General features: G+C 35.9%; 1 protein-coding gene across 1 annotated transcript in view; it reads right to left on the bottom strand.

Annotated features, from left to right (window-relative positions):
- The window catches only part of MROH9 (maestro heat like repeat family member 9), an 83326-nt gene that overhangs the window by 23374 nt on the left and 34829 nt on the right, over positions 1–25123 (bottom strand). The window contains exons 5-12 of the mRNA XM_041749617.1: positions 23926–24061; positions 18567–18685; positions 15185–15334; positions 12231–12385; positions 9957–10122; positions 8665–8807; positions 7501–7638; positions 5879–5999 (exon numbers count right to left, since the gene is read on the bottom strand). Coding sequence (XP_041605551.1) covers positions 5879–5999; positions 7501–7638; positions 8665–8807; positions 9957–10122; positions 12231–12385; positions 15185–15334; positions 18567–18685; positions 23926–24061 — 1128 coding nt within the window. The remainder of the gene's footprint in view (positions 1–5878; positions 6000–7500; positions 7639–8664; positions 8808–9956; positions 10123–12230; positions 12386–15184; positions 15335–18566; positions 18686–23925; positions 24062–25123) is intronic.

The raw sequence follows: 25123 nt of genomic DNA, 5'->3' as shown, positions 1-25123 counted from the left end.
TAGAAATAAAATGAGCAGTGAGTAAAAGGGTGTGAAAGAGGTTAAAAAGTTTACAAGAATGTTGGATACTTGTCATTTGGATCTTTTGGGGCTGCTTTTCTATATTACACATGCCAGGACTTTGTCCCAGTCATGAAGCAAAGAAAATTAGATAATTGAAATTGATTAGGAACAATGGAAGGCTGATCATCATTGCTTATGTTATTTCCAAATATTATCAAAGTTAGTTTTTTTTGAGTGATCACCACACATCAAAACGTCAAGGCATATTTTCCATTTAGAACTAGTTACTGGGATCCCTGGGTGGCGCAGCGGTTTGGCGCCTGCCTTTGGCCCAGGGCGCGATCCTGGAGACCCGGGATCGAATCCCACATCGGGTTCCCGGTGCATGGAGCCTGCTTCTCCCTCTGCCTGTGTCTCTGCCTCTCTCTATCTCTCTGTGACTATCATAAAAAAAAAAAAAAAAAAAAAAAAAGAACTAGTTACTAATCTGTGGGTGATAATTTAGTACTATGTGAATATCCTTTCCAACAATCTTTTACTCAATGGTTTTAAAATCTGTTGATAATTTTTTTTTATTTAGTTATCACACTGGGACTTGCATGGTAGTGTTCCATGTCTAGCCTTCCCTCTATGTTTACTGGCTGGCATCTGTTTCTTGGTCTCTCTCTCTTCTAGCTCTCCAAATTTGAGTCTCAGCAAAAACTCAAGCATTAAAAATTTTTTTCCAAACTATTACAATTATTTGCAGTTATCCCTTCTTTTGATACTAAAATTTGGCCAATAGGAGCCCCTTCAACTTGGTTCTCGTGTCCTTTTGACATGACCCATCTATCTCTGAACACCTTTTTGCTTGTGGAAAAACTAGATGTCCTAGGCTTATCTTATATTTTTCTTGCCCTTGAAACGAGCCATTTCTTCGAGGGTACAAGGTTCCTTTTAGCAGGTAAAGATATTTGGCAACCATTTAGAAATGAGTATGAGAATGTATTAATTTTTATTGGAATATCATGCCTTCTTGGCTTTTACTTGAACTAAGAGTTATTTTATTTTTTTTAGTCATGAGTTATTTTTGACAATGTTGATATATTCAATTCATATTTAATATATCAGAGTTAAAAAATATATCAGAGTTCATATTTACAGTTTTATGTTTGCCTCATCTTTCTTTTGCTTGGAAAAACTTGGTGCCAATAGTATTAATATATTTGCTTGTCTGCTTTCTGTTATATAAAGCATGCTATAGTCTTAAAATTATGTCATCAATGTACAATATCCATAAAACTCCTCAGTAAAAGAGGGGGATTTTTTGTAGATATTTTTAATCCTTAGACTATATTTCACTAAGGATATATATAGTCAAAGTACTATGTTCATAAGCTACTTGATATGCTTCACAAATGTGTGTGTGTGTGTGTGTGTGTGTGTGTGTGTGTGTTTATATTTGAGGGAGAGACATAGATAGGGAACCATCCAATTCACTGAAAAAAACACTAAGGTCATAAATAAATGGACAAAGGAGAGGTCAGACTATTCACAAAATGGAACTTTAAAGGCCATGGCAAAAATATACAATTCAGGAAAATAATTTGACCAGAGGTAATGATATGTTATCTATTGTTTTTCATACATCAGGATCATATACCTGGAGAACTCAAGAATTAACAAAAATATTATTATAATTATTATTAGAGCATGAAAAAGTTTGTCCCATTTAAGATAATACAGTTTAATTTTCCTGAACATCCAGCAATAATGAGCTTGAAAATGGAATGAAAAAGGCCATATTTGGGGAAACAGTATGGAGATTCCTCAGAAAATTAAAAATAGAAATATCATATGATTCAATAATTCCATTACTGGGCATTTATCTGAAAGAAACAAAAACACTAATTCATTTTTAAAATTTAAATTCAATTAACATATTACTAGTTTCAGAGGTAGAGGTCAGTGATTCATCAGTTTTATATAACACCCAGGGCTCATTACATCATGTGCCCTCCTTAATGTCCTGCCCCCTACCCCCTCCCCTCCAGTGACCCTCAGTTTGTTTCCTATAATTTAGTCTCTTATGGATTTATTCCTTCTCTGATTTCATCTTGTTTTATTTTGTTCTCTCTTCCACTATGATCCTCTGGTTTCTTTCTTAAATTCCACATGTGAGTGAGATCATATGATAATTGTCTTTCTCTGACTGACTTATTTTGTTTGCATAATACTCTGGTTCCATCCACACATAGTAGCAAATGTCAAGATTTCATTTTTTGATAGCTGAGTAATATTCCATGTATACATATATCACACCTTTATCCATTCATCTGTCAATTGACATCTGGGCTTCCCACAGTTTGGTTATAATGGTTATTGCTGTTATAAATATTGGGGTGCAGGTGCCCCTTCAGATCACTGCACTTGTATCTTTGGGGTAAATACCTAGTAGTGCAATTCCTGGATCAAAGGATAGTTCTATTTTCAGCTTTTTGAGGAACCTCCATACTGTTTTCCAAGGTGGCAGCACCAGCTTGCATTCCCACCAATACATGTACCCTTGTTTATAGCAGCATTATTTACAATTGCCAAGATAAGGAAGCAACCCAAGTACTCATCTACAGTTGAAAAGGTGAAGAAATTGTGGTATGCATGTACAGTGGAATATTATTCAGCCATAAAAAGATAAGATCATGTCATTTGCAACAACATGAATGAAACCTAGAGGGTATAATGCTGAGTGAAGTCAGAGAAAGACAAATATATTTTCACTCATAACTGAAATCTAAAAACCAAAACAAATGAATAAACAAACAAAAGGCAAAATCAGATTCATAAATGCAGAGAACAAACCGATGATTGCCAGAAAGAAGAGGGGTAAAGGGATGGGCAAAGTGGGTAAAGGAGAGCGAGAGTTACAAGCTTCCAATTATGGAATGAATAAGTCATGGAAATAAAAGGTACAGCACTGGGAATATAGTCAAGGGTATTGTGTTGTGCACAATAGTGTTGTGCAGTGACAGATGGTAGCTGCACTGGTGGTGAGCACAGCATAATGTATGGAGTTGTTGAATCACTATACTGTATACCTAAAACTACTGTAATATTGTGTGGGAGCTATCCCAACAAAACAAAACAAACATGAAAACCTATACCAATACTGATACATAATAAAGATAAATTTGAGAACCCCCCAAAAAGAATACATTTGCAATAACAGTTTAAAATAATATAAACTAATTAATAATCCCCAAATTAATATGTAACATTTATATGAATATGACAAAATATTAAATTTAAAAAAGTGAAAACATAAAAATACCAAACATTCCTGAGAAGCTTATAGCTTTAACTGCAATCATAGTTTCAGTGAAAAGTTTTTTTCTTTTAAACCTGGCAAAATTATTTTAAAATGCGACTAGGAGGATAAACATGTAGGAAAAACTAAAGGTATTTTGAAGAGAGTTGAGGGAAAGGTGCTTTGCAAGGTATTAACATTTTTTGCAAACTGCCATATTTCAAGTGTGATACTTCCACTGGAATGAAAAAATAAATGGAACCTAACAGTATAATCAAGGGCAGATCCTAGTGTGGGTGTGTGTTTGCATGTTCGTATATGAAACTAATAATAAAGGTAGTGTCACCAGTGGGTAGTGAATTTAAGACTTACTAATTAAATGATGCTGGAGAGGAAGTTAATTATTTAATGAAAACTTTAGTTTCAGTGAAAGACTACGGTATACCTCATGATATACCATGTAAACATCATAGGAAACAACATTACATGTAAGAATTTATTTAAAAATGTATAAATATGAATGCATTATAAATGAATATTTATCAACTCTTCAGCCATAGTTGATTTTTTAATGCTAAATTTTTATGAAAAAAGATCACATTCCATAAAAAAATTAAAAGGCAAACAAAAGACTGGGTACTGATTCTCAACAGGCATTATAAACAAAGATATAATGTACTTAATATCCTTCACAAATTTCTGTATGTGTGTGTGAGAGAGAAAAACACTATAATAAGCAAATGGGCAAAGAAAAGATCAAATTGCTTAGATTATGGAAATCTAATTTATGAATAATTATATTTTTAAAATGTTCAACCTCTCTGAAAATGTAAAAAATTAAGGACAGATCAAATCACCCACAAGACATCACATCTACCTCTCAAACTGAAAGCTCATCAATAGTGGCAAGAGTGCAGTGGGGTGAGTGCTCTTGTGAACTGCATAGGGAGTGCTGGTTGGCTCTACCTTACAGAAATCAGTCTGGCAATAAAAATCCTTAGCCTTGAGAATATTTATGCTCTTTAGTTATTATTTCAGATTCTTGGAATCTATTAGAGCATTAGACTGTATTAATCTAAGTGTGGATAGTGTGATATTTCCCTATTAGAGGGAAATAATCTAAAATACTAAAAGAAAGAAAATTTAGGCACAAAGATGTAAACTCTACTGTTACTTATATCAGTAGAAAACTAGAAAAAACACATCTAAATACATGGCATAAGCATTGATAGTACTATGTTGACTATTGCTGGCTAACAAGACTAAACTAAGGTAAAATACATAGGTTGTGTGCTTAGAACATCTAAAGACCAAGTGAGGGGATCCCTGGGTGGCTCAGCGGTTTGGTGCCTGCCTTTCGCCAGGGAGCGATCCTGGAGTCCCAGGATCGAGTCCCGTGTCGGGCTCCAGGCATGGAGCCTACTTCTCCCTCTGCCTGTGTCTCTGCCTCTCTCTCTCTCTCTCTCTCTGTCTATCATGAATAAATAAGTAAAATCCTTAAAAAATATATTAAAAAATAAAGGCTAAGTGACCTTATGGAGAACTGAGCCATTGAGGATTGCCCAGATGCTCCACTTAGAGAAAGTGGAACAAGGTGGTCATCGCTCAGTTCTTAGAAGGACAGGTATGCCACTCTTCAAGAGCAGGAAGCACTACATTCATGTTAAGAGAGGCAATTAGGGTTCATTAAACATCATCTGTCACAGTAATAATGCCTATGTAAATCTTATGTCCTTTGTAAATTCTTTTGAATGTATCATTTTATGGGAGCAATTATGTATGTCATATTAAGACCTGTTTAATGTTTGTATATAGTTAAAGGACAATATAATGAAAAAATAGTGCATAACATAATAAAAATAATGAGAGATTCAAATGGATTAGGCAGGTTTGGAAACATTAGTGATTTGCTAGTGCAGATATTGGTTAAACTAAGTTATGTATCTTTCTGAAAACTCTAGAAGTAAGTAGTGTAGTGAATGGGTCAGTCTTTTATAGTTTATTAGCTGTTTCACTGACTATGATGTTTCAAATTATGCCAAATTTTTTAGAATATTTGGCATGGCACTTTAGATTGATACTTTATGATATATTACCTCTATGGAAAGATTCATATTTGACTCAGAGAATTTCAACTTATAAAACTTTCTACATTCCTTATGTAAGGAAAAGGACTTCCTCAATTTGCTTGGCTGTAGTATAGCATTCTAATATATGGTGTAATATTCATATAAACATTACTGTAGTTCTATATCTTAATTTTACTCCATTATTTGGACCATTCCTTTTTCTTCCCCTAGTATGATATATCATTCAGATCCCAGATGTTACCTATTATCTTTAAGTAAACTTTAGGTACACTTGGAGTATTCCTTGATTTATTTTAACAAGCATGCAGATATATATGAACTGGTATTAAATAATTAGTGTTTGTGCAAATCCACATCCAGGACATGACAAAAGTTATTTTTCATTTTCTCAACTCTTGATAAGAGTTAATATTAAGAGAGGGAGATAAAAGATTGGAGGGTGGACTTAAGTTTGGATAAGGAATGAGAACCTGGTTGTTTGCAGTCTTCCAATAAAACTCACTTCAGTGAAGAATATTACTATGATGACACTGTCTTCTGACCGTCTAGGACCTTCCACTGAGAGCTTGTAGAGATAACGCAAGGTCTCTGGAAACTGTGGGAAGTTATAGTCACTGAGAGTTCTGTAAAGGAGAATAAGGCACTGAATTAGCAAAGAAGATAAAAGATCTTCCTGCATTAGCAGCTGCTAATGGTCGTAAAGAGAGAATCATTATCCTCATATTTTGTACCACCCAGATAAATAGATATTTTCTAATATTCCCTAATTCAAGGTAGACTGTTGCCCCATTCTGATTCTATTCAGACTCCAGACTCTATTATATAGACTTGGATCACTGATTGTATCTCTTTCCTTAATATCACTCCTCTCTCCTATCTTTCCTTTCCTGTGCTCCACAACAGAATGCCTTGTAATACCATAAGCTCTTGCCTGAGCAAGGAGAGAAAATAAATAGTGCAAAATAAATATCTTGGCAATCCAAGATGGCTGCATAGATCACCATCATGGTTTTAGACCAAGTCTTTCCTTTGAATGATATAATGGAAAAGAGAGTTTGGGACTATCCTATGTTACTCAGGAGAATTAATGAGTTCTGATTCACTAAGCCACTCTGGGCAATGGCCAGTCTCACAGTTGTCCTGACACACTGGCCTGGATCAGATGGCTAGTAGGACTGGAAAAGCTGATGTGACAGATTTCATTGTAAGACTCTAGGTTGGTATTTTAAACCAATGCTTCTCAGATTTTAATGTGTGTACAGATTACCCAGGGATCTTCCTAAAGTGCTGATTCTGATTCAGTGGGACTGGAGTGGGCCATGAGATTCTATTTGCCTTCTATTTTTAACTTCTAGATGATGTTGTTACTGCTGGTCTGAGGACCACATTTTAAGTAAGAAGATCCAAAGGTACTAAGGATATTGTGACTCTTAACTAGTGGCCATTTGTGGGGTGCAGATGTACCATAATTTTATAAAATAAGATGTTCCTGAAATCTGTGTGCAAGTTAGTTGCCACTTGAAATGCATGAGGGGCCCAGAGACCATATAGACTGTACTTTCTGCATTGGTCACAACTTCAAATGGCCTATTATGTTGTCAAGTCTGTGTATCTCGATTCTTCATCAGAAAATCTAATCCCTATAATCAGAAACTTGCCATTTGGTAAGGAGTTAACTAGAAAAACAAACAAGAAAAATAAAAGTTCTCTTTCAATATACTTTTCAAATTTATTTGTCTCATTGCAAACAGATTTTTATTGAACCTCTTTAAAGCGGGAACACATCTATAACTGTCTGATACCTACAAAGCAGGAATAAGCTAACAGCAGAGGAAAGAAAAAGCAGATTTACCTCTAGTTCTCTATATTTGAAAGAGAAACCTGTTCTTTGGAGGGAGGAAAATTGGGCATCTGTATCAAGTAGGAGGACAAAGAAAGAGAAAACTATCCCAGTAAGTAATAAATCCCTAAAATAAGGGAAGAACTAGAAATCAAATGGCAATTCAGATCATTAGAAGAGAGAGGGAAGTTGGAGTGGATATTGACTGTGTTCACACATGGCTCAAGAAAATTGGAGAAGGTGAGACAGAGACAGTGAACCCCATGCAGAGCCCCTCTTCTTACTTGGCAACAAGATAAACCCCATGATGATGAAACAGCACTTGGGAAGACTGGTTCCAGCAGTTCTTTTTCTTTAGAGCCATATCCACCTTTTGCAGTCCAGAACAGTTCAGCAGAACTCTCAGGGCATCCTGGGCATAGCTAAGGCCCCAAAGAAGAGCAGAGTCACACTTGACTGGCCTTTATGTCACTAAGTACGTAAGACCTGCCTTTTCATTTCATCTTGGGCAGGATGCTGGTTTTGGGGAAGGGAATGTTTCAAAGGAAAACAACTTCCAATGCTCTTCATCTTCCCTGGTCAACAATACATAGGATTTAGGGTTCAACTGAAATGGTACTGTGTAAAACCTAAGATTAATCATTGATCAGCTTATTAGTTTATGAGCATAAAGCTTATTAAAAGATGTTAAATGATGTGATAATTTGCTAAAAGTGCCTGCTGCTTTTCTTTTTTGGATGCTTTAGATAAATAGATATATTCTCATCTGTGTGGGATGATTTGATGTGTGTCTACTTGAAAGACAGAGAATGGATTAAATATCTTAATGGTATGGATTGTGCTTTGGAGTTCTGCTCGGCTTAGAAGTCCACCCCTGATGAAGGCAAATAGCAGGCAGTGGGTCCAGATTTCTCCGGAGGACAGCAAAGCTAACTATACTGTTTTGGGTGAAAGGAGAGAGCTGAATCTTGCCTTATGTGGACAGAATGACTGTGTGCCATCTTAAGCCCACAGATTACATCATCAACCACAAAACAACTTTGAAGTTCCCAGAGGACATTTGTAAACATTATTTTAATCTCTCACATACAATTACCCAGAGAAATCACTGTCAGACAGTAGGTGGCAGAGCTAGCATGTGTCTGGCTTTGGATCTAATGCTCCGGCCAGCTCTCTCTCCCCTTGGTAGCCTCCCTCTGGCAAGAATAAACCATGTTCTGTGGGAGTGGTTCTTTGTACACTCTGCACACACTCAGGGAAGGTCCTAGCTAACTTATTGCTACTTAGGAGTTCTAAAGGCCTTCCACCCTTCAGAGGAAAGAAAACTGTAATAAACGAATGCATTGCATATAATTATAAAGGGTTCCACATGAAGCCAAGGGACTAGAAATAGTTGACAGCTAGAAGCTTATTTCTTATTGAAATTAAAATAACTGATATGATCTCACAACAGCCTGTCCTTAATCATCAGTCTCAGGTCACTGCTGTAGAAGAGTTGAAGTATGAGAGCCACCAAGAGCTGGGGGAAAAACTGGGCCACCGCTCTCTTGTAAGAACTAATAGGCAGCAATGTGCACAGAGCCTGGGATGCCTATAAGAGAAGGAAAAAGAAGTCAATAAAGGAGCCACCTGTCTCTAAACCCTGTCAGCCTTAGTGAAATGGGGAAGGAGGAATTGCAACCCCTTTGCAATTCCTCCTAGAAGGAAGCCTCTAGTGTGAATGTGTATTCATTCATTCTGTAACCGCGACTAAGTCCATTTTGAACCAGGAACAGTGCCCAGTATTCTATGGCAATAAGCTCCCAAAGCACTATCAACAACTCTTGGCTGCCAAACCAGTGGGAAGCCAGCTGGTTCTAAAGGACAGTATACATCCCAATGTCCCCTTCATATGTGGCCATGAAGAATAGTCCTAGCAATAACCCAGGTCCTCCCTATGCTTGAACAATTCAGGCCAGTGAGATATTTAAGAGGAGGCAGGCTAGATCACTAACAATCATTTGGTCCACTGACCACTTCAATACCCACCCACCACATCAGAGAAACACATCCGACCACCCCACATTAGTGGAACACTACCCATTTTCTTCCTATTATATCTCTGTAAGACTAGAATTTACTTCCAGAAGCAGTGATTTTAGTCCTCAGGAAATATGAAATGGTGGGCACAAATGACATTAGGCCTTCACATGCCTATAAAAGTCTATAAGGTCCATCTGGTGGCTACTCTCTGACACCATCTCTGAACTTCCATCCTTGTTCCATTCTCTTCTTTTGGTTTCCTTGTAGTCGCTGATGTAGCAGGCAAGTTCCCATCATTGCAGAGCTTTTGTCCTTCTCTCTGTCTGGAACTCTCTTGCCCAGATATTTGCAAGGACCACTCCTTTATTCTCTGACTGGATGTTGCCTCAGCAGAGAGGCCTTCCTTGACCAACTTTCCTAAATCCTCCCTGCCACTTCCTTTTCTCCACATCACTTTATGTCACTTCTCAGCTTTATATCATCTGACACATGACACATTTTTTTGTTTGTTTGTTTACTGTGTCTTTTACCAGAATGTAAGCTTTCTGATCAGGGTATGGCATATAGTAGGCACTCTAAGTATGAATGAATGAAAGCAATAAGAATGAATGGATGAAAGCAGAACAGTGTCAAGAAGTATGACTGATTCTGTGGGTAGATAGGGGTTTTCATGATCAGAAAAACACCAGGACAGAGAAACACTCATGGTATTACTTACCGCTACAGGCATCATATTAGTAGTATCTAGGGAGAAATGTCTTCTTTCCATTAGGCTGTCCTGCATTTCTCCAGGCTTTCCTTTCAGTATCAACAAGATTGTCTTCAGCACATGAGGGGCCATCCTTGACTCAGAGCCTGCTGCCTGCCACATCAGTAGCAAAGTGCTGCAAACACAGCCCCCGCACCACCCCCATCCCACATAGTGAGAATCAGGTTATTAATTTCCTACTTCTACTGTGTTGTGAATTGGGAAAAGTCTTGATTTTACATGTTTATGTAGCACAGAAATTGCAGACAAGTCTAAACCAAACTGATATGCTCATTTCCAAATAATCCCATTAATCTCTTGTCCTTGAAAACAGAGGAAGAATTTAGAGGAGATCTTACAGAAAATATAGTCTGCAAGTCTGCAAGTTCATTTCTTAGCACATTTAAATATCTGTCCAGGTCACTGTCAAGAATGGGTAAGTTTTCTCCATTCCAAGATCTGATCTTCCCACCTTGTGACCTTGTTCACCAAGGAATAATAAAATATTTAAAAACTGGTATAGAAATACAGATTAATATATAAATACATATATCAACTTAAAAAAACCAAATAGAAATACTAAGCAAAAAATTAACTATATAAATTTAAAAATTAGAAAATTAATTTAAATTGAACTCAGATGAGTGGTCCCTTTTGTGAACTGTCACACATTTAATTAGTGACACTGATGTTATTAGAATCCTGGCTTCTCAACCTCCAGTCCCCTAGCTCCTTTCTATATATCTGGCCACTCTTTGGGACTTTTTTTTTTTTTTAATTTGTGCTTATCTTAAAAACTGCTAGACACCTTTGTGTGGGTAAATTCCCGATACCTTATTAATCTGTGCTGGGTTCTGAACCCTATTTTATAGTGTGTCTGCATTTAGGTTCCTAAGGGAGGCCTGGTCCTCTGGGACACAGACACACCAGGTCTTTAGAACCCATTACCCCACTGCTCCTGCCTTTTTGGCTCAACTTTAGAACTATGCTTAGAACCACATGGACATCAAGTCTCATATACCCTGTCTCATTCCTTTACCTCTTGATCATACTTGTTAGCTGATCAGACAAGTCTCTCTGTTTCTCTGATTTAGCTCAACTGCAAATCCTCGTCTTTTCTACCTCAAACCTCACCTACTATTGCAGAGGATCTGCTGATGACTATTTTAATTAAGTTCACCTAACTCTAATTGTGCTTGCTGTCTATACCTCCTCATTTCATATTGTTTGTATTGAATTCACTGGCAACTTTAATCCATGGGCCATTCTCTCTCAAAAATATGCTTGAAGGTTGGTAATATTTTACATACAATGGGTGCTTAATTCCTGAATGAGAAAACACTGAGTCTTATAAAGATTTTTAATTTCGGAATTTTCTGAGTAGTAAAATGCTTTGTATTTGTGAGCCTCCCAAATTAATATAAGCTTTCAGTTGGAAAAAAAGGTCAGTCATATAATTGGTTTAACATTTTATGGGTTTTGATATGCCTTTACAGATATTAACTTATATAATTGCTTTATAGATAAAGAATTTTTCCCATCTCACAAACTGAGGAAATTTGTTTAGAAATTTGTGTGGCTGAGAAAGAATTCAGATCCATTTGTTTTCAAAGCCTGAATCTTTTTCTTAATGTAATTTCCTGCCTTTTATACTGTTAATAGTAGAGAAGTATTACCTTCCTTCTCAAGGTACAAATGATAGAAATGAAGTGCTGTCATTTACTACCCTCTTCTAATGCGAGTTAGGCTCATACTGTCCCTTAAGCTCACATTGGTATTCTTTTCTCCTTAATATTTTCTGTGATCCTGGATCATGAATTTCAGATAAATAGCTAAGGAACAGCTACTTCTAATGTTTCATTATTTTGTTGGTGGATAGAAATACCTTACATCTGTTTTTTATAAATGAGAAAAAAGCACTATAAATTTTATCACTTATGGCAAAAAATCCATCATTACTTTGAGGAGAGGCTTGTTCCTATGGAATATGCAGTAGAACACAATTTAAAGTATCACATAAATAATAGTGACCATGATCATTTATCAGTTATGTTTACTCTGTGTAGGTGTTGTATGAGAATATAAATAAAATGCATGATGTTATTTAAACTTTATGATCATCCTATGTTGTACAAAAATAGACATCATTTTTCAGAAAAAAAGAAGTGACCCTAACGTGACCCTAACTCTGTCCAGCTCTGTCATATTCTGGAGACCCTTGTGGAAGGTGTAAGGGTGTCTTACTTGTCTGCTGGGATTGGGTAATCCATAAGCTGAAAGATAACCTTCTTCGGTGAAGTACGTATCAACAAGGTGATGGCCCGCAACAAAGTATGCCTCATGACATGAGAAGAATGATCACACAATTGCTTATAAATAGCATCCACAATCTTAGACACCTGGAAAAATAATTTCAGAGTCTTTTGTTCCATGGCCACCTCTAAACCAAGGATTTCTTGGATCTAAGAATTCAGCCCTCCTCAGAATGGCCAAGGCAGCAATTAACACACAAATAAGCACTAGAGGAAAGCATATTTATATGTATGACTACACAATGTAAAATATTTGTTTTGATGAGAAGTAAGCCTATGCATTTATGGATATTGGGAAAATACCCAGTTTTTTTAAAAAAATTTTTTTGGGGAAGGTAGACTTCATTATATAAGACATAAAAGCTCGGTATAGAGAACATGTATAATTCAAATCCTTTAAGAAGGAAGTCAAAATTATGGAGCAGAATAACAATGGAATTTCAAAAAACCTTTCTGAAAGTTAAAGAAGACTTGAATCTACATATGGAATGGTTAAACTATGTGTTGGAAGAATGGTCCAGAATGGTAAACACTGGGTCACATACTCTTGCAAATTCTACTCATAGGCCCTATGTCAGTTTTATTTTTTCCCCTTTATATTCATTCGTGAACAAGGAGATTACTAGCCAGACCTGAAATTTGCCTCAAATTAGTGGCTATATATTGAACATCAAATTCATCTAACCAGATAACTTCACTATTTTTAAAATATTCCTCAAAGATCATAAGCTGAAATGTTGGTTGATATAATTTACATTCAATTGCAATTGTCTCATATACAGTTAGTTATCTAGACCAACCCCCAACTCCAAGCAAAAAAAATAAAATAAAATAACTGAAGTGTTAAGAGTGCAGGACATTCCTTGTGCTGCATATGCTCCAAGGTGAACACAAAATTGTGGACATTTAACATTGTTCTTCTCCATTGACTTTTTAACTATGGGTTTAGAGCTCTTTCTTCTTATCCTCTTTTCTTTTCCAGGCAGCATGTCTCAAAACAAGCCAACTATGTTACTGTACACTCAAGTACAGCAATTATGATCTGCTTTAATTCCTAAAAGAAGACTTGCTGTGTTAGATTTATTTTGAGATTATAAGCCCATATACTATATATGCAATTTAGGTTTTTTTTCAGGGATAATTTTAACCATGAACAATTTTCTATTATAACTGATTTTATTTTATTAAAAAATATCTTATTTATTTAGTTTTAGAGAGAGAGAGAGTGATGTGAGCAGGAGGAGCAACAGTGGGGGAAGGAAGGAGGGGCAAGAATCTCAAACAGACTCCACACTGAGTGAGAAGCTCTGTGTGGCTGGATATCACAGATTCCAGATCACGACCTGAGCCAAAACCAAGAGTGGACCCTTATCCAATTGAGCCACTCAGGCACCCCCTTTTATACCTGATTTTAGAATCCAATCCAGTTTAAGACAAGAATCCACCGTATTCAGTACTTCAGTTGTTTGTGGGAGCTGAGGTGGAGTAAAAGTTGCTGAATTTCCATCTTCATTCAGTTGCTTTCTATGTATTCAATAATTTTACTGTGCAGAGGCTAGTTTTACACATCTAGCTTTCTGTCAGGCTTCTCTTCCTCTCTACAGCCTTCATCCAGCCTCTCTTTCTCAATAGATGAGAGAACTTGAATTGGTCAAGAAATAGACTGTTGCCTTCCAGCTTCTCCCTGGGTCGTGCTTGCCTTTGGGAATCCTCCCATCTGTAGCCTCATTGGGAGGTCTATAGAAAGCTTTACTTCCTCTTTCCTGCTCTGTGAATTTGAGTATGAGCTCTTATTTTATTTTCAATTACATAACACTGTCAGGACTGGGATCTGGGAGTTCAGCCCAACCACATCAGGGTTGGTTTCATGAGCATGTGATCTCTACATTTGCACAGGGTTCTGCACTCAGAAGGTTCAAAGCTTTGCTGTCACCATCTTCAAATTTTTAATATTTTTATCTTTGAGCTTGTGTTTGGTAAGTGAAGCCAATGGGACAATGGAGCATGTATATGAGCAGGCATCAGCTGTAATTCCTGTGTGTAGCCCCAGTCACATGCAGCACTCATTAAGTGCACAGAATTCCAGTGAACCCATGAGCATAGGAGTCAGAGGGACATCAAAGTGAATATAAGATAAGCATTTATTGAACCCTCAACCATCTAAGTGGAAAATGATGACTCATCGATAAACTGAGGATAGAAGGTGTTAATAGAATGTGTGAATGACAAGAAGTAAAATAAAAACAATTGAGTTAGTTTTGTGTAGTGTTTCTGTTCTTTTGGTAAGAAGAAAAACATATTCCTGTGTGAGCTATGAAATGTAAATTGCGTTATTTTGTTGAATTAAATGCTCATATTTATAACTTAGAAAGACATTAAATAGAAAACAAAAATGCTGTGACAAATTGAAAGAGACTGTAGAGGAAAAGGAAATATCTTTCATATGTTTGTATATTTAATGGCACTTTTTCCCTATGTTTTGAACAGGAAGCCCTATATTCATTTGCACTTGGCCCCACAAATTATGTAGCCAGCACTACAGCGAGCTGAGGGTCCTTGAAAACTTCCCTTAGTCATTACACAAAAGATTTCAATTATAACTATACTAGTTTACTGTCATTAATGTATTCTTTAAAAAAAAAACAGTTGCAAATGTGTCAAGGTACTATGATTTGGTATGATTGGTAGGTCGTAGTTCATGACATAATTTTCTAAACTTTTCTGCATGCTTGAAATATTTCACAAAAAAGCACCTCATTTGATTAAAGTAACATAATGAACAATAGCAAGAAATAAAAAGGAAAAGAAATAGGCCTATAACAAAGGCAACAGGAACACTTTAGAGAATAAAATCTGTGTTCCCTTGCTCATTGTCAAGTATCTTACCATGGTGACCTTATGGGCATGATATTCCAGAGTCATTTTCAGCATGGTTGACGCCTCGAATGCAGTTACACAATTGGGTGAAGAGAGTCTCATCAGGAGACTCCACACAAAGTCAGTCAGCAAGGATGGCATTAGGGTTTGTCCTACATACTGAAACCAAAAGGGGAGAGCCATGACTTCAGGCCTTACCTACAACAACATGAGAAAGACAACTAAATTCAACCATCCTGGAGGAAGCTCCAGGGTCAGGTAGAACCAAAAGATTTTTATGGGCCTTAGGCATATTTGCTGTTGTGGCCCTCTTCCTCCATTCAAAAATGTTAAATATCACATTTTACAACTCTATTGTTACTGAGATGGCTATAATTCAAGTAGAATTACATCTACTTTTTTCTTCTGATTTTTAAGGCAGTTAGAACATTTTTATCTGAATAAGTCAGCTTTGTGGCCAGGCTAGGAAACAAATGAAGAATCATGGTATTACAATTAAAAGAACCTTGTTAAAAAAATATAAATAAAATAAATAAATAAATAAATAAACACATAAATAAATAAATAAAAGGAACCTTGTAATATTGATTTTACACCAATTCAGCTGTTTGAATAAAATAAAAAAAAATAAAAGAGGAATACCCATAGACCATAAAATATGAACAAAATTGCATGATTATGGATCTCTCAGTTAATAGAGATGAATGAGTAATATTCTTCCCTTTAATATACATGATTATATATATATATATACATTACATTTATATTATAAACACATACAGACTCATACACATAAGTCATTTCCCCAAGTATAGAAGGTACTCAATCTTGCCAATGAAAGCTTATCTACATCTTTATTAAAAGGATAGAGCATAGCTCCTTTGGGTCAATAGTGCAGGTCTGAGTGAGAATGGGTGGCCACCAGGCTCTTTCCTATTGGGCAGGGGGGTAAAAGGTGGTATTCTTGGAATGCTATGGAAGAAAGCTAAAGGAAAGTCACTAGGGGCTTGGTGAGGTGGATTGAGTATCACAAATAGCTTGCCTTTCTTTAAGGAAGACAGATTTAATTATATGATATGTTGAATTTAAAAAAACATTGAAATGGGGGAATATTCTATTTAACTGTTTATTTAATAAAATTACTTTAGTGTCTATTTAAAAGTTGTAGAAGAAGCAATTTCTAGTGAAAATTAGAACTACTGTTAGAAGTTTCTGTCATGTGAAGGTACAGGTATGACAATAGACTACATCAAATGACAGGGATTGCCTATAAAATGTGATCTATGGGTAACTCTTTGGAAATATACCAATCCCATAGGACCAGCTAGCTTCTTTAGAAAGCACCCATACTTCCCCTTGTTTCTTGCTATTTTTTTCATTATTACATATTCTTGATGCTACTCATTGTAGTGGCTGCATGATATAGTATTAACTTGATATTCCACAATTAATCATCTATTTTTCTGTGTTTGACACACAGTTTTTTAAAAAATAAATCATACATCTGGGAAGAGTCTCTTCTCATAAAAATGTATATTATTTTGAGTTTTTTCCTTTCTATAAATTTCCATGAGTGAGATTAGTAGTTTATTTGGTATAAACACTTTTTTTTTGGTTTAGTCTGTGATACTTTTTTTTTTCAGTTCTGTTTATTTATTCATGAGAGACACACAGAAACAGAGACATAGGCAGAGGGAGAAGCAGACTTGCTGCGGGGAGTCTGATGTAGGACTGGATCCCAGGATCTGGGGATCACAACCTGAGACAAAGGTGGATGTTCAACCACCGAGCCACCCAGGCATCCCTAGTCTGTGATACTTTTATGACCTTCTGTGGCTTCTTTAGGAGACAATGTCCTTTCTTATAACTGGTCACTATATAAAAGAACAGTCTCTTAATCTATAAATTGCTTTTTTAAAAAAAATTCCATCTTTTCATTTCATGGTGTTTTGTTTCTAGCCCTCTTGGCTAAAAACCTTGATGCTTATCCTCCTATTTGTATCCTTTAGACTTTGTCTTTGGCTATGGTCTTCTTGGTTCTTACAAGATTCTTACTACAATCTTGTATCCTCAACCCACCTGTTCCAATTTACCTCTGAAAATCCCAATTTCAGGGTTTTCCAGCTATTTCTCTTGCAAACAGGGCGTAGACTGGCCTGCTTTGGTCTCACAAGTGGCAACTAAATAGCAGGTCATGATTGCAAGGACCCAGGGCCCCCTCCTCAAGTCCCAGGATTTCCAAATCCAAAGGACATTAAACTCAGAAAAGGCAGAACACCAACTTGAAATTGGTTCATAGACTCATGAACCATTTGGAAGGGGCTCTAAGGAGGCATCCAGTCCTCCACTCACTAGCTCAATCATGGCGCTCAGGATTCCAATTCCAGGCACTGGAGTGGAGGACGGAAGGATGTAGAAAAATTTTCTAGTATACCTAGATGGATGCTTGTTTTTCCTATGTAAATGGACAATTTCATAGTCAACCAGGCTCGTGATTTTTGAGGGGAGATGGGTAAGAAAAAATGATTGATTTTGGAAAAATGCACTATCATGTAGACGTGTATTTAAGACACCTGCAGTATTTTTGGCCATATAATGTCAGATGTATCACTTCTACATCTTCTCAGCCTCCCATAATTCTATCTCAGCCATGGGAGGAGAAGACACTGCTTTATGTTTGTAATTTTAGGAGGGACCATAAGACTCTCCCACGCTAGCCTGAAGGGCTTCCCCAGCAGCTCTGCTGAGCTATTGGCTCAATACGTGTGGCTAGAAGGCCATTTGTTGGGACAGCCCAACCTAGGCTGCAGAGCTGGGTGATCTTTCAAGCATATGGATACTTTGAAGAAAGTGAGAGAGTATACAGAACCTCATGGTATTCCCCAGGGTTGGATCAATGTAAAAACTATTTACTTGCTACTGAGATTTATCATTTTAACTTAAATTCTTTTTAATTTAATGGGCTTTTAAAAACAAAATCTAAAGCAGATTATTTTGATGTTTGCTGAGTAACTTATAATACTATTGAAAAGCCTGTTAATTGGTGACTATTAAGTTTGCTACATAACCAGAAATTTCCCTTCTTTAGTGGATATTTATTAATCAAACAAAAAGAAGTATAAAACTAGGAAACACTTCTATCATTTGAATTCTGTAAGGATTCCATAAAATAATATAAATTGCAATATTCAGGAATAACAGGCATTATTCTTATTCATAGAGATGAAAATCAAAAAGCCAAATACTCTACATATTACTTACTCTGTGCTTCACTGAACTTTACAAACATGGGAAAAATTTATTAAAAATATAGACTGATGAAATAAATTGCCACTAAAAGTAATAATACACATGAAATAAAAGCCATAGGATAAAGTAGGGGGCAAGTTACCTGGGTAATTTTAGTTTTGTCTTGTTGCAAGTCCTTTAGTAGGAATTCTGTATCAGAGGGAACAGGTAGGAGGCCATGATTTCCAGAATTACACATTGTAGATTTAATTTCTTCAATATCTGCTTATTAAGAAAAAGAGTTTAAGGTTCTTATTTGATCATTAGTTCCTTCTATGACATTGCTATTTCCAATTTCTCCTTCCTACCCAATTCTGGAGATCTAAAGTGTTCTGAACATTTAACTCTCTGTTAATAGTTTAATCACATCGAATAAAGTGTTTAAATGAGGCCTCTGGGAAATACAAATGAAAGACATAGATAATTTTAACATGTTGAGCATGTATTGAATACATTTAGTCCATCAAATGCATCACTGAGTGCACTGGGAAAGCTGTCATTACATTGGAGTGTTTATTGGTAGAAGAATAGACTTGGAGGTATTTTGCAAAGAGTTGAAGAAGTTATATATCAGGAAAGCCAGAGGCTCTCAATGAAAACTTCAGGGGCATATGTCTTTAATTCCGGAGAAGGTGAATTTCAATAATTTCGTTTGTTTGTTAACAGCTCTGTAGAGATTTGACAGTTTATTTAAAATGTACAATTTGGTAAGTTTATATATATATATATATATATACCAATGAAAACATTACTGCAATAAAAAAATAAATAAAAAATAAGAAAGCCCAATCATATTCATTCCCTTCTTCACACCTGCTCCCTTGTACCCACCCCTGATCCAAAGGCAACCACAGATCTGCTTTCTGTTATCAGCTTTGTCAAGTTTGTATTTCCTATTTTATTTTTTTTAATTTCCTATTTTCTAATTTTATATAATGGATTCATATAGCATGTACTCCTCTGTTGTTTGGCATTTTTCCCTCAGCAGAATTATTTTGTGATTCACCCAAGTTGTATGTATCAACAATTCATTCCTGTTTTACTAATGAATACTATTCCATTGCATGTATATACCATCATCTGCTAATCCATCTGCCTACTGATAGACATTTGGGTTGTTTCCAGTTTTCGGCTTTTCCAAATAAAAGTACTGTCAACATGTGTGTACAAGTCTTGGTGCGAATATCTGCTTTCATTTCTCTTAGGTAAATCCTAAGTTATGGAATGACTGGATCATTTGATAGATGTGTGTTTATCTTTTTAGGATACTGCCAAATTATTCTCCAAAGCTGTGTCATTTCACATTCCCTTTAGCAATGTGTGAGAGTTCTGGTTGCTTCACATCCTTAATAATATATGGTATGGTTGGCGTTCCAATTTTAGACATTTTAATGGGTATATAGTGGGGTCTCATTGCAGTTTTTAAGTTAAATGCCTTTTATGACCAAATATTGAACATCTTTTGGTGTGCATCCTTGCCATTTGTGCTTCTTTGGTGAAATTATTCAAATATTTCAAATTTAATATTTTTTAAAATTTGTTGTCTTTTTTCTTACTTAGTATTCACTTTTAAATTCTGGATACAGGCCTTTTATCAGATAAGTAACTTGCAAAAGTCTTCTACCAGTGTGTGGCTTATCTATTCTCTTAACAGTGTCTTTCAAAGAGCAGAAATACTTAATTTTTCATTTTTAAAATTTATAGGTCAGGCTTTTGGTGGTGTGTAAGAAATCTTTGGGGCACCTGAGTGGCTCAGTCAATTAAGCATCTCACTCTTGATTTGGGCTCAGATCATGACCTCAAGCCCTGAGATAGGCTCCCTACTCAGCATGGATTCTCTCCCTCTCCTTCTGCCTCTCTCCCTTGCTGCCCTCTCCCCTGGGGAAAAAAAAAAAGAATGAACAAAAGAAAGAAAGGAAGAAAAGAAGAAAGGAAGAAAGGAAGAAATAAAGGAAAAAGAAAAAAAAAACTTTGGCTAACTCAAGGTACAAGGACTTCTAGTTTCATAGTTTTAGATTTATGTTTAGTCTTATGGGTCCATTTTGAATTAGCTTTTGCATTATATATCAGATACAGGTCAAATTCTTTTCCTGCATATATATATAACCAATTTTTCCAGGACCATTTACTGATATTTACTCTTTCTTCACTGAACTTCCTTTGAACTTTTATCGAAAACCATTTGACCATATATATGTGGATCTATTTTTTTTTTAAGATTTTATTTATTTATTCATGATAGTCACACAGATAGAGAGAGAGAGAGAGAAAGAGGCAGAGACACAGGCAGAGGGAGAAGCAGGCTCCATATAGGGAGCCTGACGTGGGATTCGATCCTGGGTCTCCAGGATCACGCCCTGAGCCAAAGGCAGGCGCCAAACCGCTGCACCACCCAGGGATCCCCTATGTGGATCTATTTATAAATTTTTGTACCTGTGTTCTTAAGGAACATTGGCCTGTAGTTTTTTTGTTTTTTGTGTTTCTTATAATGTCTTTATGTGCTTTTGGTATCAGAATGTTGCTAGCCTCACTGAATGGGCAAGTATTCCCTCATTCTTTAATTTCTGGAAGAATTTGTATAGGGTTGGTATAGTTTCTTTAAGTGTTTGCTAGATCATTTCAGTCTGGAGTTTTCTTTATGGGTATTATATTTTCATTTTTGCTCAAAATGCTTTCAATTTCCATTTTTATGTCTTTTTTTTTTTTTTGACTCATGGGCTTTTTAGAAGTGGATTACCTAGTTTCCAAATATTTTGAATTTTCCAGATATCTTTCTGGGTTTTATTTCTAATTTAATTCCATTTTGGGCAGAGAATATATTTTGTATGATTGAAGGAATTTGCTTTCTTAAGGCTTGATTTATGGCTTAAATATGCTCCATGTTGGTAAATTTTGTTTTCTCTTGAGAATGTTCATTTTTCCATTATTAGTGGAGTATTCTATAAATGTTAGATCAAGTTGGTTCAAGTCTATATCTTTAATAATTTTCTGTGTTATAAATTATTGAGAGAGGGTTACAGAATTCTCTGACTGTAATTCCAGATCTTCTTCAGTTCTATCCATTTTTGTTTAATGTATTTTGATTTTTAATTTGTACACATTTCTGTTTTTATGGACATATGGGTTTAGAAATGTTATGTCTTATTAATTAACTGATCCTTTTATCATTATGAAATGACCCTCTTTTTCATTTATATTATGTTATTTTCTTGCCTTAAACAGGTGATTATCATTTTAAAAGATTTAAATAATGATAAAAGACTTATAGTTTATACCTACATAGTTGTACTCCATTACTCTTCATTCTTTTATGTAGATCTAGATTTTCACCTGGGAATTTTTTTCTTGAAGTATTTATTTTAATATTTCTCATAGTGCAGATCTGCTGGTGAATTCTAGCAGCTCTTGTATATCTAAACATGTCTTTATTTCACTTTTGTTTTTAAAAGAATTTTTGCTGGCTAAAGAATTCCAGACTGATTTTTTTTTTCTTTCAGTACATTGGGAGGCTGCTCCATTGCTTATGGCTTTTATTGTTTCTGATGAGAAATTTGCTTTGTTCCTCTGGATGAAATGTGTCTTTTTTTTTCCTCTGGCTCTCTTAAAATTATACAGTTGATGTCTGCTGGAGTGTTCTTCATTTCAGATATTGTAGTTTTCATCTCCAGAGGTTCAATGAAGTCTTTTAGAAAATTTTCCTTTTTTTTTTTTTTAAGATTTTATGTATTTATTCATGAGAGACAGAGAGAAAGAGAGAGAGAGAGAGAGAGAGAGAGAGAGGCAGAGACAGAAGCAGGCTCCATGCAGGGAGCCTGATGTGAGACTTGATCCCAGGTCTCCAGGATCATGTCCTGAGCCGAAGACAGTGCTAAACCGCTGAGCCACCCAGGGATCCCATAGAAAATTTTTTATATCTTTACTTAACATGCTCATCTTTTTCTCTGAATCCTTAAATAATTGGAATATATTACAATAATTGTTTTATTGTCCCTGTCTACTAATTCTATCATCTGGATTATTTCTGTGTCAGTTTTGATTCATGTTTCTCCTCATTATGGCTTGTAATCTGCTTCTTTTGCATACCTAGTAATTTTTACTGGAAGTCTGACACTGTGAATTTTAACTTGTTGAGTGCAGGAATTTTTGTATTCCTGGGAGTACTCAGTAGTGAGCTTTAGTCTGATGAGCATTTAAAGTATTTGGAGGGATCCCTGGGTGGCGCAGTGGTTTGGCGCCTGCCTTTGGTCCCGGTCGCAATCCTGGAGACCTGGGATCGAATCCCACGTCAGGCTTCCAGTGCATGAAGCCTGCTTCTGCCTCTGCGCCTCTCTCTCTCTCTCTCTCTATGACTACCATTAAAAAAAAAAAAAAGTATTTGGAGATTGCTTGATCTTTTTAGATCTTGTTTTTAAGCTTCATTAAGTGGTACTAAAACAATTTCGTCTAGAGATAATTTTTTCCTTCCAATGAAACAAAAACCCTTTGAGTACTCTACCTCATTACTTATCAATTATGAAGTTTTAAATTCTGACTAATAGTCATAGGTACTATTCCCAACCTTAATGAGTTTTTTGGATTTTTCTCTCTAATCAGTCCTCCCCAGCCTCAGATAGTTTCCTCACAAGCATGCTCTGATCACTTCACACCTGAATGGTTAAGAGGAACCCTCTGCAGATCTCTGCAGTTCTCTGTGCACTCATCTCTGGTATTCAGACCTGTAAACCCTAGCTATCTTGACCTCTCTGAATTCCTAATTATGTATATTCAACTTGGTGAGACCACTAGGTAAGAGCCTAAAAACTTTAGGTGGTAAGCTCAGGCAATTGTAATCCCCATCTCATTTATTCATTTGTTCCCATCTCTCAGGAATCATTGTCCTTTGTTATCTGATGTTCAATGCCTTGAGAACAAATATATGTATTTATATTTATATATTGAATAGTTAGGTATTATGAGAGGATAGATATTTTCTCTGTTTAACTTTTATGGAAATAGTTTGGTACCTTCAGGACTAGCTTTTATGCCTTGTTAGACTGGCCAGAGCAGTATTTATTTTAGTGTTGGGCTAATTTTTCCCAACCATGGAAGCAGGAATCTGAGTATTCTATTTGATGTCCCATTAGAGGGGAAAAACATGCCTCTTTTTTGAAAGTCATTTCTTCTTAGTAGCCTTTCTTCTTTTTTTTCTTCACTTCATCCCCACAGCATTCTTGTCCCTACCATTAACATCCAACACTAATCTAAGTCACATGCTTTATAGATCTTTAAGAACCACTTCTACCACTACTGGCATATTTTGATAATTCTAAAAATATTACAAAATACATTTTAAAAAGTGGAACTATAGATCTTGGGGAAGGATTTAGAAATCTACAGACATAGAGCCTTCTTGAGACCCACAAATAGAATAATTAGGGACAGATTCTAAGTATCCATTAGAGGAGATGGTAAATCATTCTTACCATTCTGACACTTTGCAATCCAGAGTAGGTAACACATTCCCAAGGATGCTTGATGTGTGATTAAGGGATCATTATGGAAACACAGAAGAGACAATTCTGCTGCCAGGACACCCAAACATGGAGCATCAATATTTGCCTAGTGGAAAAACAATGAGAAAAATGCATTTGTTGTGCATAGTCAACATTAAATGTCTGCATCCGATCCTCTAGTATATATCAGGTTAGGATTAGAGGATGAGTTTCAGAATTTACAAAATCTATATTCAAATTTGTTACTGAGCCTTAGTTTCCTCATCTATGAAATGTGGATAACAAATGCTACTTTATAATAGTTATTGTGGGGACTATTTATGACAAAAAAAAAAAAGTTCTTAGCAAAGTGCTTGGAAATAATAGCAAATCAAGAAATGCTAGTTTCTACTCCATTAATCAAGTAGTGATTTTCAGGTAGCAAATTCCAAGGATATTGGGGCAGGGGATGGATACCCAAAAACTTCCATGCTTTTTTCTTTATATATGATACTCTTCAGATGACTTTGTAAACCACTGGAGAAATCTTAACTTTTCCTCCTGGAATTGTTCTGATTCTTCCCAGAGAAATTCATTTTTTAAAACTCAGAGCATTTACTTCTGATGTCAAAGCTACTATTACAACATTTGTGTATTTCCTCCTACAATTTCCTTGACACACAGGCTGCTCAGATATTTAGATTTTCATCTTGATTCAGTTGTCAGGAAGAAAAGAGAATGGAAGAGACATTCTGCTTTTGTGAAGGTTTGAGTACCATTACCATTTTTTTTAAACAAAAAGAACTCTGTTTAAATGTATTTGTTAAACTAGTAGGCCTTCTTGTTTCTAAGACAGGTGATTACTTTTCCTAAATAGATGCTTTGAGGATTAGAGCAAATGTTGGTGGTAAAAGAGTTCAAGTCAGCCCACTGGGAGGATTGATTCTAAGACCTCCTTCTCCTTCTCTTTTCCTGTCTCATATGTCTTTTTGTTTCTATTTCTCACATTGTTTGACCAACCTCTCTCTCAATCTTACACACATACACACATACATACACACACGTGCCCACAGAGTTATTCCTAAAGAAGAATGTGAAATGACCTGGGTCATGGGTCAAGGGCATAAGTAAACAGGATATTGAGAATGATGGTCTCAATAGAAGGACAGATAAACTTTTTCTTCTGTGG

Source organism: Vulpes lagopus, chromosome 1, assembly GCF_018345385.1.
Source record: "Vulpes lagopus strain Blue_001 chromosome 1, ASM1834538v1, whole genome shotgun sequence".
NCBI classification, from domain to species: Eukaryota; Metazoa; Chordata; class Mammalia; order Carnivora; family Canidae; genus Vulpes; species Vulpes lagopus.
Note: the sequence above shows the minus strand (reverse complement) of the source record. Positions and strands in the feature narration are given on the sequence as shown.